Consider the following 15,136-nt stretch of genomic DNA (forward strand, 5'->3'; position numbering starts at 1 on the left):
CTAGTTTCTCTCTCCTGTAATGCAAATTAGACATTGATTTTTATTTATTTTTTCTTACAGAGAGAAAAGCAAAGCAAAGCAAAGGATTCCAGTTCAGGCATCGATACCAAAATGAACACCACTATGGTAAGTTTTAATTAAGTCCAGGACACAAATTGGAATTTCAAGCTATTAAAAACAGGGGCATCAGCAGCTGTTGAAGGCACACACATGAAGTAAACAAAACATGTTTTAAAATTACTTTTACACAAGAGACATTTATTTATGTAAATTTATTTCACACAGGCTCATGGAACTAATTTTTACATTTTTATCTAGAAATTCCCGGAAGATAGACGGTTATTTCCCTTTACATTTCTAATTGAAGGCCGTAGGAAAATACTCATCTTGCTTGGCAATATTTATATTTTTAGAAGCAGAGTTTTCCACTGATTCTGCAATCTTGGATCATTCTTCTAGAGAAGGGGGGAAAAACCTCTATGGTTAACTGCTCCAGAGAGACAGAGATTTATTCTGAAAGCAAAGTACCGTATTTTTCGCCCTATAGGACGCACTTTTTCCCCTCCAAAAATGAAGGGGAAATGTGTGTGTGTCCTATGGGGCGAATGCAGGCTTCGCGCACCTCTCCACAAGCAGCGGGAGCCAGCGCTGGGCTCCCTCGGCTTGCAGAGAGCTGCCAGTTTGGGGGCTGGGGTCGGGGGAAGCTCGGGCTTCCCCTGCCCCAGCCCCGCGCCTGGGGGGGAAATAATTTTTTCCCCTTTATTTTCCCCCCAAAAAACTAGGTGCGCCTTATGGGACGGTGCGTCCTATAGGGCGAAAAATACGGTATTTTGCACCCACTCCACCCACTTTCCACCTAAATATGGCCAGTGTGTCCCTGTGGCCAGCTACCACTTGACGGGTGCATGGTTCTGTGCTTCTTCTGTTTTGACATACTCATCGTACAGTTCTTTCAGGTGCGAAAACAACTCCTCCAGGTTTTCACCTGTCAAAGCAGATAACGGGATGACTTTCTGTTCCACTCGTTCCTTGAGGAGAGACAAATTGCTCTTTGATTGTGGAAGATCAAACTTATTTCCAATGATGGCATGAGGTCTCTTTGACAAGCCTTCTTCATACTGCTCTAGCTCATATTTTAAGTCTTGCAGCTGAGTCCAGGGCTCAGATACCGAGAGATCTAACACAAACAGAAGAAAGCGGCAACGTTCTATGTGCCTCAGGAAGGCTAAGCCTAGCCCCCTGTTTCGATGGGCCCCTTTTATTATCCCAGGGACATCGGCAACTACGGAAACAAAGCAGAACCCAGCAAAAGCAATCATTAGTATTCTGGTCATTTGAGCATGGTCACACAAACGTCAGATTTTTGCCTGCAAGACTAGAACCAGACAGCAGCATCATTCAAGCACACAAAGAACTCCATCTGAAAATTCAGAATGGCAACAAGCAGCCAGCAGGCAGGAGTAGAAAGAGTTGTTATACATTTCCTCCTGAGCATCATACTACAGGGGTCCACAAATATCAGTGTGGCTTGTTGCTGTTTAGTCATTTAGTCATGTCCAACTCTTCGTGACTCCATGGACCAGAGCACAACAGGCACTCCTGTCTTCCACTACCTCCCGCAGTTTGGTAAAACTTATGTTGGTAGCTTCGAGAACACTGCCAGCATTTATGTGTGCTTCCTATTCACTCTTACCCCTTTTCAGATCCTCTAGCATTTGCAGTGGGCTTTGGAGAGACGTGGGGATTTAATTAGTTTGTGCTACAGTATGAAGGAGGTAAGAAACAGCAATATATAACCAAGCCATGCCATTAGTGCAAGGACATCTGCCTGTGCAGCAGGACGTCCTCTCCTCTCCCCATGCGCGCCCCCCAAATGTTCTGGGGGTACCTCAACCCTCCCCAGCAGGTTGGGTGACTGTGTGCTTAGAGAGGAATGGGAGCGGTAGTTCCATTGAGCAGGAGGACGTCCTTGAACTAACAAGACACCTTTGTTGGATACAGCCCCAAGAGTCTCCCCTGCTGTTTCTTACTTTTCCAAACTGCTTTGCAAGCCTACAGGGCTTGCCAGGGAAGCATCGCTTTGCTTTATTCATGCTGGGGTTTGGATAAGATCAGAGACTGCGGAGAAACTGCAGCACTTGCGAGAGCTTGTTGGAGGCGGCTGACAAGCCATTGCCCCTAACTGCCCAAAGCACGTCCCTGGAGAATGGATTAGTGGATGCTTGCTCAAAGCAGATACTCATTCTGTGCTTGGGGATTTGAAAGAAAATATTCTCGGCAACACCATTCAGTAGTTTCTATGTGAATAAAGCAGACCAATTAGAGATGACACAAGGCACTGCCTCTTCCAAAATGGTTAGCTTTAGTACCATCCCATAGGAGTCCACAGATACTGGGGTTAGCTTGGTAGACAGCATCTATTTATCCTTGCTACCAACTCCCCCTTCCCCACTCTTTTTCAAATCTTCAGGCATATGCGGAGGGGAAGAGGTAGTGCAGCAATGTGACTACTCGACCTTTGCTTATTTTGGCTTGTTAGATCCAGCTGGGGAAGGACTGACAAGGAGGGTCCAGGGTCCATTTTCCATGGGTAATTCCCAATTCATGCACACCCAATTAATCGGGCTGTAAAGCCTAAGCCTGCTTTCCCTTGCCAATGCCCAATCAGGAAAGTACTTCAAGGTTCCTGACTCCAATGGAATGATTTGGGCAAAACAGCCTCATAAGCCAAATAAATAATAATAGTAATTTGAACCCCTGTTGTTTAGCCTGTAGAGTCACCCCACAAATATTGCGGGACTAATGTATTTATTACCAAACAGGAGACAAGTATCTTAATGTTGTCAAGTCTCTTAGCTGTGCTATGATTAGCTCTGTTCTTACCTTGTTTTCTTTTAATATTTGTTTTAAGTGAGGCTGTGATTTTGTATTTAGGCGAGCTATCACAGTAAGCACAGGACTGGCAAAAGAAGTATGGGGTATTTGTTCTACCGCCCGACATCCGAAGATCACAAACCAGTTGACAATATAATATACACCATGTGACTATGATACACAATTTTCTTTTTGCTCTTTCAAGAGGAAATGCGATGGAAGCTCAATAAAAATATTAAGCACTTGAAATGAAGTCTTATAAAAACATACCTGCAACTTGCTCATAGTTTTCATAGTGAACAATGCCTACATGTGGATTTAAGGTTGTGAATGGGTAAGAAGCCACTGCTGGTTTTGCATTGGAGATGGCTCGCAACAGCGAAGACTTCCCAGCGTTAGGGAATCCTACCTGGAATAAAGAGCCCAATCTGGATTATTTAGAAGGCAGGTCTCTAGCCACACTGTTCAGACACGTCACTGTTTGGCTGAAGCTAGAACATTGCATTTTAATACATAGGTGCGCATAGACAGGGTTTGTGAAAATGCTGCACCCACATGTTGTTGTTCATTACGGCTAGAGCCCAAGTTTTCCAGTTGTTGCTACCGTGAACATCATCAGCCTCCAAGTCAAGAGATCCAATCAGGAAAGCACATACACACACACCAGTACAAATCAAAGAACTACATTTTAAAAGTAATATCTCCCTCACTCCACATTATGGGTAAAGGTATTTAAAAAAAAGGTAAAGGACCCCTGGACAGTTAAGTCCAGTCAAAGGTGACTATGGGATTGTGGCACTCATCTCGCTTTGAGGTTGAGGGAGCAGGCGTTTGTCCACAGACAGCTTTCCGGGTCACGTGGCCAGCATGACTAAACCGCTTCTGGTGCAACAGAACACCATGATGGAAATCAGAGCACATGGAAACACTGTTTACCTTCACGCCACAGCGGTACCTATTTATCTACTTGCACTGGCGTGCTTTCGAAGTGCTGGGAACTGGAACAGAGCAATGGGAGCTCACCCCGTCGTGGGGATTTGAGCCGCCAGCCTTCAGATTGGCAAGCCCAAGAGGCTCAGTGGTTTAGACCACAGCACCACCCGCATCCCTCCACATTATGGAGCTGTTCCTAATTAAACAATGAAGGTTTGTTCCTCCAGAGTCAAATGTTCTAATGAAAAAAGGCAGACTCACCATCCCTGCATGAGCCATGGTTTTAAGCTCCAAATGGAGAATTTTTTCTTGACCTGGTTCACCCTTAGTAGCAGTTGTTGGCGCTCGATTGTCATTGGCCAGAAAGAAACGGTTGCCTTTCCCTCCAGCTCCACCATAGGCTGCAACATACTCCTCACCATGATGGTTGAGATCAGCCACAATTGTACAGTCCTCTTTAACCACCGTACCAATGGGAACCTTGAAAGTAAGAAGAAAGTTAAGCAAAGCAAAGCAAAGTCGACCATTTGCAATGCGTTGCAATTTGCTTATGCCTGAGTGCAAGCAGAGATCCAAATAGTCCCAGGAAGCTCTCCGAACTCTCTCACATGGATGAAGTATGCCTATAAGCGTTTAAAAGGCTGAAAATTAGGGAAATAAGTTGTGTTATGGGGCAGCAAACAAAGACAATTACTTTAAAAATAATAATGAAATGTATAAAACTTAAAATTAAAACGTTAGCTGCTTACCTTAACATAGATAGTTTTACCAGCAGCTCCATAACAGTTTTTGCTCCCTCCATTTACTCCATTGAAACCTCGATAGAGTGAGAGAAGAGAAGCCAAGGATCTGACTTGCTTATCCACTGTAAAGCAAGATTAAAAATGTTTGAAGTGTACAGTACTCTTACTAGATAAATTTTCTTGTCTGCATATGCAAATCAACTGATTCCAAGATGAGGACATATCATTAATGTCAGAGAATGTTGTGTCTGCACTACCCAGCAGAGGACACTGGGACAAAGCAATACTAGGAGTGATCAGGTGTTCTTACTGCTCGCCTGCCTTAACCATATTAGAATGCTAACAGTGTATTAATGTACATTAAAATATTTTTGAAAGCAATGTCTTTCAGAAGGTAACTTCGCTTGTGATCACCAAACCAAAATATTTCAATGATCTTAGGAAGACAACTTGAAAAATGGCAAAAAATAAAAATTGTTTCACACCACACCTTGTTCCTCACACTTTGTTTTCAGTAGTTAAAAACTGCCAAAATTCATTAATCCATTCTGTCGACGATAAACACACTTTGGTTCATTATCTTATTTTGGCTAGCTTAGATTATTGTAATTCTCTATTCCCATTTTAAGCATCCTATTCTATCTTGAATTCTGCCACCCAACTTGGGCTTTTTTTCTTGTATCCCCCCCACCACATACAATTTATTATTATTATTATTATTATTATTATTATTATTATTATTTATTATACTTATATACCACCCTTTATCCAAAGCTCACAGGGTGGTTTACAGTATAAAAACACAAGCATCGTGTTCTTTTTCTTTGGATTACTTTATGGTGGTAATGTTACCATATTATGCTAAATTTCAGGTAGCATCTTGGATCAAATGATCCCACCATTCAAGTAGAAGGCACTTCTAAGTGCAGTAAATCTCTGTGAGCTGCCTTGATCCTGGGCTCTAGAGGAGGGATAAAGAACCACTGGTTCTCCAAAATGTTGCTGGAGTCCAGTTCCCATCAATCCCAGCCAGCACGGCCAGTGGTTAGGGATGATGGAAGTTGTAGTTGTAGTACAGAAATACTTGGAAGACAGTAAATTTCCCATCCCCGCTCTTGAGGGTCAGCAGAATGAGTGAAATGAACAAACCCTCGTGAGCACAAGCAAATTCTGCTTGACTTATAGGATCTTTGGATCAAAATTTGTGTTCTTTGTTCCACCCTCCCACCTTTTTCTCCAATACATCTTCCTGATTATTTGTGTCCTCTTGATCATTTGTGTTCTCTTCTTTGATAAGTCTCATACATTTCCTTCTGCTTTGCACCTTTCTGCTCTTTCCTCTTTTTACTTCTTTTAATGGAATTCATTGCCAGCCTATAGCTGGTTAATTCGTTCTTATTTCCTTATTTAAATATGGCTCACAGATTAAAGCTATAACAGAGTTATTATGGTTTACATTTTTACATTCTCCTTCTCTTCCTCTAGTTTCAATTATGTGTCTTTTTTGTCTTTACTGTATGAGAAAACAAGCTATTTAGGCACAGACCTGTTTCTGTTTGTACTCAATACTACACCTAGTTTTTTAGGTGCTCAAATAATAATTATTATTATTACTGCAGCTAAGCTGCTTAAGACAGTACTTTGCAAAAGATGGAACTGTGATTACCATGCACTTTGTATATAAGGAGCTTAAGAAAGTTTCTCTAATGCAAGTTAAGATACAAAAAACCCCAGTGCCACAAAATAACCACCAAACATTTTACAGTTACTGATGCATTCAGTAAAGAGGTTCAAGCTATGTGGTTTTGAATAATGGCTCTTCACGTGGAAGAGAGCATGTTCAATCTAAAATAGTTTACTTTTCATTGTATTGGAATTGCCTTTTCAAAGCTGCAATTTCAGCACAATTACTGAGAAGAAAATATACAGGAATTGCACTATCACCTAATGTAGAGCTTGTCAAATGAGCAAAAGCATTACACAGCCAGCACTGTGCCCATGCAGCCACTGACAGCTTAGTCTAGGCATGCTGTGGGTATTGGAATTTGAAAATTCAGCAGCAAGCTTGGAAAAGAATGCAATCATATGCACACTTAGATGGGTGCAAGCCCCAGTGAACACAGTGAAGCCTACTTAAGTGTAGGAATGCATAGAGCTGAGCTGCATTAGGGCAGAATTCCCAGGATGACTTTGGTGTGCAATACTTGAGCAATCCAATCAAAGTTTGATCTGTTTAAGCACCATTCCGATCAATGGAGCATAAGAACACAAACTTAGATTCTAGTGGAGGCTGGACTGATTTATACATTATGAATCCCACAGATGGAAGATACTTTTACGTAGCAAGTCTGTGTGTCTGTAAATTTCTATGCAAGTTCTATGCAACTTATATACAGCATAGAAGTGCCCCTGTTAGACAATTCGAGTTACAAGAAAGGAGATTCCAGCTAAACATTAGGAAGAACTTTCTGACAGCAAGAGCTGTTTGACAATGGAACAGACTCCCTTGGAAGGTGGTGAGCTCTCCTTCACTGGAGGTTTATTAAGCAGAGGTTGGATAGCCATCTATCATGGATGCTTAAGTTATGATGCCTGCACCGCAGGGGGTTGGACTGGATGATCCTTGAGAACCCTTCCAAGTCTACAATTTAATGGAACACCACTGGGTGCAAGCAATTAATCTGCCCATGTTTATTCTGGGCATCCACCAGTATAGGAGCTGCCTCTTCTTTCAGAGAATTTCTGCCTTGTGGAACACAGGTGCTAATATGCAGTTTCAAGGCTGTTTCTAAGCACCTTTAGTATGCACTCTCAATAAGGTTTTTCTATTACACTTAGGTCATTATGCCACTCTCATCACCACAATGCTGAAGCACAATCCATAAGTATATTATAAGTGTGTTATATAAGTGTATTATTATGGTAGCTTTTGGCTTCAAGAGGGAAAATGGTATCGACTTTCATGCATAAAAGCAAGGTCAGAGAGATGTGCTTTCTATTATTTGCACAGAGTGAACCTTCTAGTATCTCTACGGCATATGCACATAATTCATGTCAAGTTGTCAACTAGCTGGATCCTCTCTTCTTTACAGTGATTCATCCCAAATAAGCTGAGCTATACATAAAATGCTTTCTCGTTTTTGGAAAACTATTTTTAGATTAATTTCAGGCTGGTCCAGTTATATACTGCTTTTTGTTAAATGTAAAACATTATGCTGGATTTTGAGTTTTACATTACTTGCATTGAAATTATTTTATGTATTGCATTCTATTTTAATTATTTTATTGATTTTTGTAAACTGCCCAAAGAACTTTGATTGAAGGGCAGTCTAGAAACAAAATAAACAAACGTATCAAGATTTGTGCAAGAGATATTATCTCTTACCTTTCAGTATAATGTCTCCCCCATCTCCTCCATCTCCACCATCAGGACCTCCATATATTTTTCTAGGCTCACTGTGGAAACAGCTGATACCATCACCTCCTTTGCCTCCTACCACATATACCCTTCGATGATCTACAAAGTATCGGGTCTGAAATAGGGAGAAACACTAGTCTGAAAAGCAAATCAGGACATTTAAGAAATTTTCAATTCTAAGCCTTGTTGTTGTTGTTGTTTAGTCGTGTCCGACTCTTCGTGACCCCATCGACCAGAGCACACCAGGCACTTCTGTCTTCCTGCAGTTTGGTCAAAATTCTAATTCTAAGTCAAAATTCTAAGCCTACTAGGAATTAAATTTCCATTTGATAAGCGAGAGGCATTTAAAGTCTACTAGGAATTAAAGTTCCATTTGATAAGCGAGAGAGACATGGATATTGCATTTAAAGTACTGGCCAGATAAATGTATCTGGCATTTATTACCTAGCAAAAATTCTTATACTCAAGGCCACAGACTGGGATAAGTATATTCTGGAGGACTGATCCATCCCTTGGATGTTTTCGACATTTCTCAGAATTCTACCAGTTCTTCAGTAAAAAGGAAACTTGATTCCAAATTCCAGTGTTTTGGGCAATTATTGCAAAGGCACTAGTATGGCCAACAAGCAATTATGCATCTATTTCATATAGTGACAAATGAAGGAAAAGGGGGCAGATTTTCCGTACTAGTATATTATGTTTTCCATGAAGTAGCTCCTGAAAAGCACTGATTCAATTGGTTCAAAATGCCATTGCCAGAATGTTTGGCACTGTCCAGCCACAGCAGGTTCCATAGTGGTCTTAGCTGGTCATTTATTTGTTTTCATTCAAATTGCTCATTTTCACCTTTAAAGTCCTAAATAGCTAGGACTTTCCCTCCTGCAGCTCTCCTTATGCACTCTAACAAACCCTGATGGTACAGCCCTGGTTTCTCCTGCTGAATGAGAAGCCATATGAAGGATTGGGTATTTTATTATGCAAGACACTTTACAGGGAAATACACCTGGCCCCTTCTTCATTTTCATTCCAAGTAAAGTGGGAAGGTCTATACGCTCAGGGCTTTGCATGCAAAAAACCCCCGGTCCAGTTCCTGGCATCTCTAAGTTGGGCCAGTCATTGAAGAAAGAATATCGAAAGAGATGAACAAACGCTCTGACTTGATAGAAGGCAGCTTCCTATATTCCTAGTTGCACTCAATCCCCATTTCTCAAGGGTATTCTTTTTCAGCTTATGATCAGAAGCGGGGAACAAATACAGCAGGCAGTCCTCCTTCTCATACAGTGCCTCTTGTCAGGATACAAAGTGCTTCACTGTTATCTAGTTTATTCCAAGGCAGCGGCATTCAGTTTGTTCAGGGACCCTTGGAGACTTATCAGGGGCTCCTCTGTGAAAGGACTGACAATGACAGGTAAGTTTGCCTTAAAGAGAACTTGCTCACTGTTAGTGGACCTTGCCTTGCAATGCAGTGCTGCAAGGAAGAGGTGGGCATGTTCAAAAGGGCACTCTTGTGCTGCCAACAAGACCCAACAAGTTTGGACCAGTGGCCTGCCTGAACCAAGCAGGCATCCAGAACATGTCCCCAAATGCTCTATGGTAGGGTGGAGATCCACGGCAGACATGAAAAGCTTCCTCAACAGAGGTTGATGTGGAAAGTGCTCCCTGAGGTTACAGAGCTCAAAATACTGTAATGTATCTGAACCATGGACCCGGGTGGCGCTGTGGGTAAAAGCCTCAGCGCCTAGGACTTGCCGATCGAAAGGTTGGCGGTTCGAATCCCTGCGGCGGGGTGCGCTCCCGTCGCTCGGTCCCAGCGCCTGCCAACCTAGCAGTTCAAAAGCACCCCCGGGTGCAAGTAGATAAATAGGGACCACTTACTAGCGGGAAGGTAAACGGCGTTCCGTGTGCTGCGCTGGCTCGCCAGATGCAGCTTGTCACGCTGGCCACTTGACCCGGAAGTGTCTGCGGACAGCGCTGGCTCCCGGCCTCTAGAGTGAGATGAGCACACAACCCTAGAGTCTGTCAAGACTGGCCCGTATGGGCAGGGGTACCTTTACCTTTACCTTATCTGAACCATGAAAGGGGCACAGGGAGGAAACAGTTACCCTAGTTTATTCTAGTGCTCTCTAACACAACCCAGGTATGCTGTAAAAACAGCATCCAGCATTTAAAGGACATATTTATCTAGTATTTTCCCCTTCTTGGAGGAGAAAAGCTGTAGCTATCCCAACAGCAATCTCACTGGCCCAGCAGTTACAATTCATTTTTTATTTCACTTTTCAACTCTTCTTCTTCTTGCTGTAATATAGCCAAGTAATTGCTATGTTTCCTGGGAGTTTTTAAAAAAATATAATCTATGAATCAGTACAGAATTACTGGTAATATCTTAAGTCTTGTGATAACACCAAAAACTATAGCTCGTTTTTTAAAGCACAAGCAGCTGGAAGGGAATTGATTGCCACAAACATGGTCAGTTAGGCAAATGCTGCAGAGAAAGGTTCAGGATATTGAAAATAACGCAGGGTGAGTGCCTGGGCAAAATGCGGGTGGCCAGCTGTGTGCTTAAGTTGTGACAATATTTGAGGAAAAGAACATTTTCTGAATTGACATAGCATCGCCAAGTGGTTAAAACAGCAAACTGCTGCCTTAAATTACTCAAAAGCAGCACAATAGTTGCCCTTTCTCTGTGGTTTGTTGCTAACAGGATTTATAGCTTGCAATCTCAAACACATTGCAAATTAAGTTGAACAAAAGAGCCCTTTCATCAACAGAGAGGATTATGCAGCCATATTTTTCACAAGATGAGTTTGTGATCTCACGATAAATAGCCACATTATGTACTTTAGTAACCTTAGTTATCAAACGTATCTTCAGCTTGTGAGCTGATCAGTACTTGACAGAGGCAGTTCTGAGCACAGACTATCTCATGATTTGGCCAGGGGTTCATGCACAAAAAGCAGGATGCGCAGGGCTATCCACCATTATATAACTGAAAAATCTACTTGAAGAGGAAACTGACTGGCACATCTGCATTTTTAACACAAACTTGCCATGTAAATTTGAAGTTCCTATTATTATTATTAAATTTGTATATTAAATTAAGGCCAAATACAATCTAAATCTTACACAAGTACTTAATGCACAACCTCGCAGTACAGAAACAAACAGAATTAGCAAGATATGAACACACAACTCAGCTTATTATTAGTCATTTGATAAAAGAAGAATTTTTGTTAAGGTCAGTGAACTATGGCCCCAACTACCTACAATTGTCAGAATTCTTGCAGCTGAATTCTAACTAACAAGAGGCTTCAAAGCCATTTTGCAGCCCCGCTAAAAGCCAAATAACGAAGTGACATTGAGACCCCTTATTTTTACATGTATGCACAAGAGCAAGTATGATACAGTAAACAGAGCACTGAACTTGGAATGGAGAGACATTGGTTCATCAAATCCTGCTCAGCCTTGCAACCGGCAGGCTGTCTACCACTTCCCATCCTAAACTCTCTCATAAGATGGCTGTCAGGATAAGAAGGAAGTGGTGGCAGGGAGAAACTACGTATGGTGCCTGGTACTCCTGGGAGAAAGGGAGTGGGGAAATGGAAATTTAGTAAATAAACAAAGATAACACACAGTTCCTTCCTTTATATCTTTACTTAGGAAAGTAAAGATTGCAGCCTTTTTCAACCTGTATATAGGGTTACTTCTATGATCATGTAAGTCAGGATGTCTGCATCCTAAAAACACTTGCATGCAACATTCCTATAAATTGTAACACAATTTAAAGAAACAAAGTAGACATTGCTAAAGGGTTTTCAAACAGTATTTCAGCCTTATCATCCTGTAATCTTCACATGAAAAGGATGCAAGAAATAAAAATGCCAGAGTTCTTACCAAATGCTTACTAATAAATGTTTAGCTTAATGTTTTCTGTTTTTGTATTATGTCTTAAATTTACAAAGGCTTTTAAATCAATGTGTTATAGGAAAGTGGAAGTCAGGGAACTCCAAAAGCAAGTAAGAGAAGACAAGAAATATATTGCAGTACCACTAAATTTAATTTGCAGCTAAACTGAATATTTTTCAAGACTTTACCAGCTTCTTTTCTGAAAGGTCTCTTTTATGTCCCAGTCGCCGAGACTTGGAACACCTTGTGCAGGTTGTGCTAAGATTCCTGTGCCAGCTCTTCTGAAGTAGGTAACTCTGTATGAGTGAATGTGTCACTCTCCATTGGCTTTCCAACCAAGCTCTGATGGGTATTTGTTGCATATTTGCCTATCAAGGGAGAAAAACAGTGCTGCCGAGATCAAGACATACTAAAGAGCAAACATTGAGAAAACAAGAAGTGCCAATGTATCAAAACTGAACACAAATTCCTTCTTGAAAAGACCAATTATGCACAGCTGCTTCCACTTCTGAGTTGCAGTGGTTGTGAAAGGGCTGGAAAATCAAGTACACTTAACTCTGATGAATTGCTGCCCTCACAAGAGCATTCTCACAAACACTTTTGTTATTGCAGAACTCCCCCAGATCAGTCCTGCTATTCTTTGTAGATAATAAAGGTACCTCATTCATCCAAACACTTATCCTTGCACATCCCACTTGAACATTTGCAGAATCAAACTGGCATGTTGAGAATATGGAACGAATGCAGTCAAACTTTGTTAAGTGATAGCACAACTGTATGGTTATTTTAACTTTTACAATATAAAATCAAGTCTCCAACATTCTGTCACACTTAAGCACAATTAAGAATCAGAACCCAGAATCCAGCAATTCAGATGAAGGGGTAGGCTTGATTCAGTTGGCAGGCTCACCAGTGATAGGAAGCAGGTTAATCCCTCTCTTTCCTTGGAGGTTTTTAAGATGAGGTTGGTTGGCCATCTGTCATAAATGCTTTCCTTGAGATTCCTGCATGGCAGGTGGTTGGACTAAATGATCCCTGTGGTCCCTCCCAATTTTACAATTCAGTAGTACGGTTTAACTGTATTCATTTACCTTCTCTGATATAAGAAAATAACTATCACTCAGTCCCGTGGGCATGTGTAAAAGATCTGCACTTACAGACACTTTTGAAGCAAGGACAAAACAAGCACTCGAACAGATTGGGAGGGTACAATGGACTACAGTGTGAACTGACACAATGCACCAGCTTCCAGGTATGTGCACTGCTGTTGCTTATAGGCAGAAGACAGTTTACCACAGTGCAAGTACACTAGCAAGAGCACCAGATTGCTTCACCAGATTGTTTGATGTTTTACTATATTTTCATATATGCTACAGATGGGTAGCCGTGTTGGTCTGCCATTCATATATGCTGTAAGCCACCTAGAGTGGCTGGGAAAACCCAGCCTGAGGGCGAGGTATAAATAATAAAATTATTATTACTGTATTACTATTATTATTGCTGCTGCTGTTGTTGTTGTTGTTATTCTAGTTAGTGTATTTAGCACATTTATATCTTCCTTTTTCTTCCAGCACAAAACCCAAGACATGGAGTTCTCAGATGGTCACCTTTCGCAAGTGCTGACCATACCCAGGCTTGATTGGCTTTAGCAGTTACCGCACAATGTTTTGTGTTGTGAACAGCCACATAACATGGCAAGGACCAGTAGAATGAAAAAACAAGTTAGGCTGCCAACCTATAGTGACTTAGCCAATAGCAAGCCCAACTGAAGACAGTGGGAGATTATTTCTGAGTAAACACATGCAGGACTGCACTGTTAGCCATCCTGGTGGGATAGGAGTGTCTGAGACTACTAACCAGAATGATAAACACAGAACACACCTATTTTATTTTTATTGTGTGTTTTAATTATGGATTTAATTCACACTTGTAAACCACCTATTATGGCATTAAGCTGATTAAACAGCAACAAGTCTTTGGACTAAAGCCTAGCCACAGTAGTTAATGCGCTGGCTGCTTCAAAACTGGATTACTGCAATGCACTCTGTGTGGAGCTTCCCTTGTGCATGATCTGGAAGCTGCAATTAGTGCAGAATTCAGTGGCACAATTGCTGGCGGAAGTGAGGCCTTGTCACCTGTGCTCAGAGACCTGCACTGGTTGCCGGTTTGCTACTGGGCCAGGTCCAAGGGGTTGCTATTAGCATACAAAGCCCATAACAACTTGGGACCAGCGTAGCTATGATATCGCCTTACCCTAGATGCGCCCACTCAGCTGCTTCGATCGGATCGGAATTGGCACTTAGAGCAGGCGCCACACAACGTCCACAGCACATCTGCATTAAAAGCTCAGGATCATTCTGTGTGGAAGCACCTGCACTTTGGGACACCCTGCACTATCGGAATCAAATCAACAACTGCACTCTTTTTCGGTGCGTTCTTCTGTTTAGACAAGCCTACCTGGATGCTTAAAGAGAGCTGAGGTCATTATCACCTGATTTGGCATTTTTAACTTCTGCGTGTCTTTAAAAGAGCATTGTGAATCTTTCTCGATCTTATGTTTGTTTGTTTAATCTTTTTGTAACCACTCTGGGGTATTGGTTTCTTTTCTTTTCTTAACATTAAAGAAATAAATAAATTTAATTTAAAATAAATACATACTGCAGCAGCAGCAGCTCCCCCAGCCTGCCCAGCACATTTTCTGAGGCAAATATCTAGCTGCCCATGGATTTTTTCTTGTTTTTCACAGAAGGCCGGCCCCCCTCAGCTCAACCACCTTTCTCATTGACACACACGCAGCGCATCTCGCTCCCCACTTCTCCACCCTCTATATATATTCATTCATATATATATATATATATATATATATATATATATATATATATATATGAATGAGATATATATATCCCTCTCACACACAATGATTTTATCGTGGTTTCTTCTCGTTTTTAGGCACCCAGGTTTTTTGTTTTTGTTTTTTTTTTGGTAAGGTTTGTTTGTAAAAGAAGAAGAAACGACATACGCGTAAATAAAAAAAAAAGTCTCACCCACCCCAAGATTTATCCTAGCTCCGCCATTTTCTGACAGGCTTTGCCCATCCGCGGGTTCAGCATCACACGCCTGACGTCACAGCCGCGCGCCGCGGGCGCGGAAAGAGAAAGCAGTGGCGAGGGCGGGTCGGGGCAGCAAAGACGTCAGCCACCCCTTTCGCTGCCTCGTGCCAAGCACCAGTCGCGCAGACGCAGTTCTAGTGCCTGCTAGCCGCTGG

The 15,136-nt window shown here is 41.8% G+C and overlaps 1 protein-coding gene across 2 annotated transcripts; it reads right to left on the bottom strand.

Moving 5' to 3' along the window:
* Positions 1-237: 237 nt before the first annotated feature.
* Positions 238-15,087, bottom strand: MTG2 (mitochondrial ribosome associated GTPase 2). 2 transcript variants are annotated; one of them, XM_081010336.1, is made up of 7 exons: positions 14,920-15,087; positions 12,060-12,239; positions 7,936-8,083; positions 4,557-4,672; positions 4,069-4,287; positions 3,145-3,283; positions 238-1,282 (listed from the first exon to the last, which is right to left on the bottom strand). In XM_081010336.1, exons 2-7 carry the CDS (start codon positions 12,231-12,233, stop codon positions 888-890), a joined length of 1,191 nt encoding a protein of 396 aa, XP_080866462.1. In that variant the 5' UTR covers positions 12,234-12,239; positions 14,920-15,087; the 3' UTR covers positions 238-887. The 2 variants fall into 2 exon arrangements, with proteins under 2 accessions (XP_080866462.1, XP_080866463.1); XM_081010337.1 differs by lacking the exon at positions 14,920-15,087 and adding an exon at positions 12,782-12,993.
* Positions 15,088-15,136: the final 49 nt, after the last annotated feature.

This window comes from Podarcis pityusensis (genome assembly GCF_964106645.2).
Source record: "Podarcis pityusensis genome assembly, chromosome: 6".
In the NCBI taxonomy this organism is placed as follows: Eukaryota; Metazoa; Chordata; class Lepidosauria; order Squamata; family Lacertidae; genus Podarcis; species Podarcis pityusensis.

Coding starts and splice junctions, on each gene's coding strand:
- MTG2 (XM_081010336.1), bottom strand. CDS start 12,233: ATGCAACAAATACCCATCAGAGCTTGGTTGGAAAGCCAATGGAGAGTG. Junction 8,084..12,059: donor ACCTTTCAGAAAAGAAGCTG/GTAAAGTCTTGA, acceptor TCCCTATTTCAG/ACCCGATACTTTGTAGATCA. Junction 1,283..3,144: donor AAACTATGAGCAAGTTGCAG/GTATGTTTTTAT, acceptor TTGTTTCCGTAG/TTGCCGATGTCCCTGGGATA.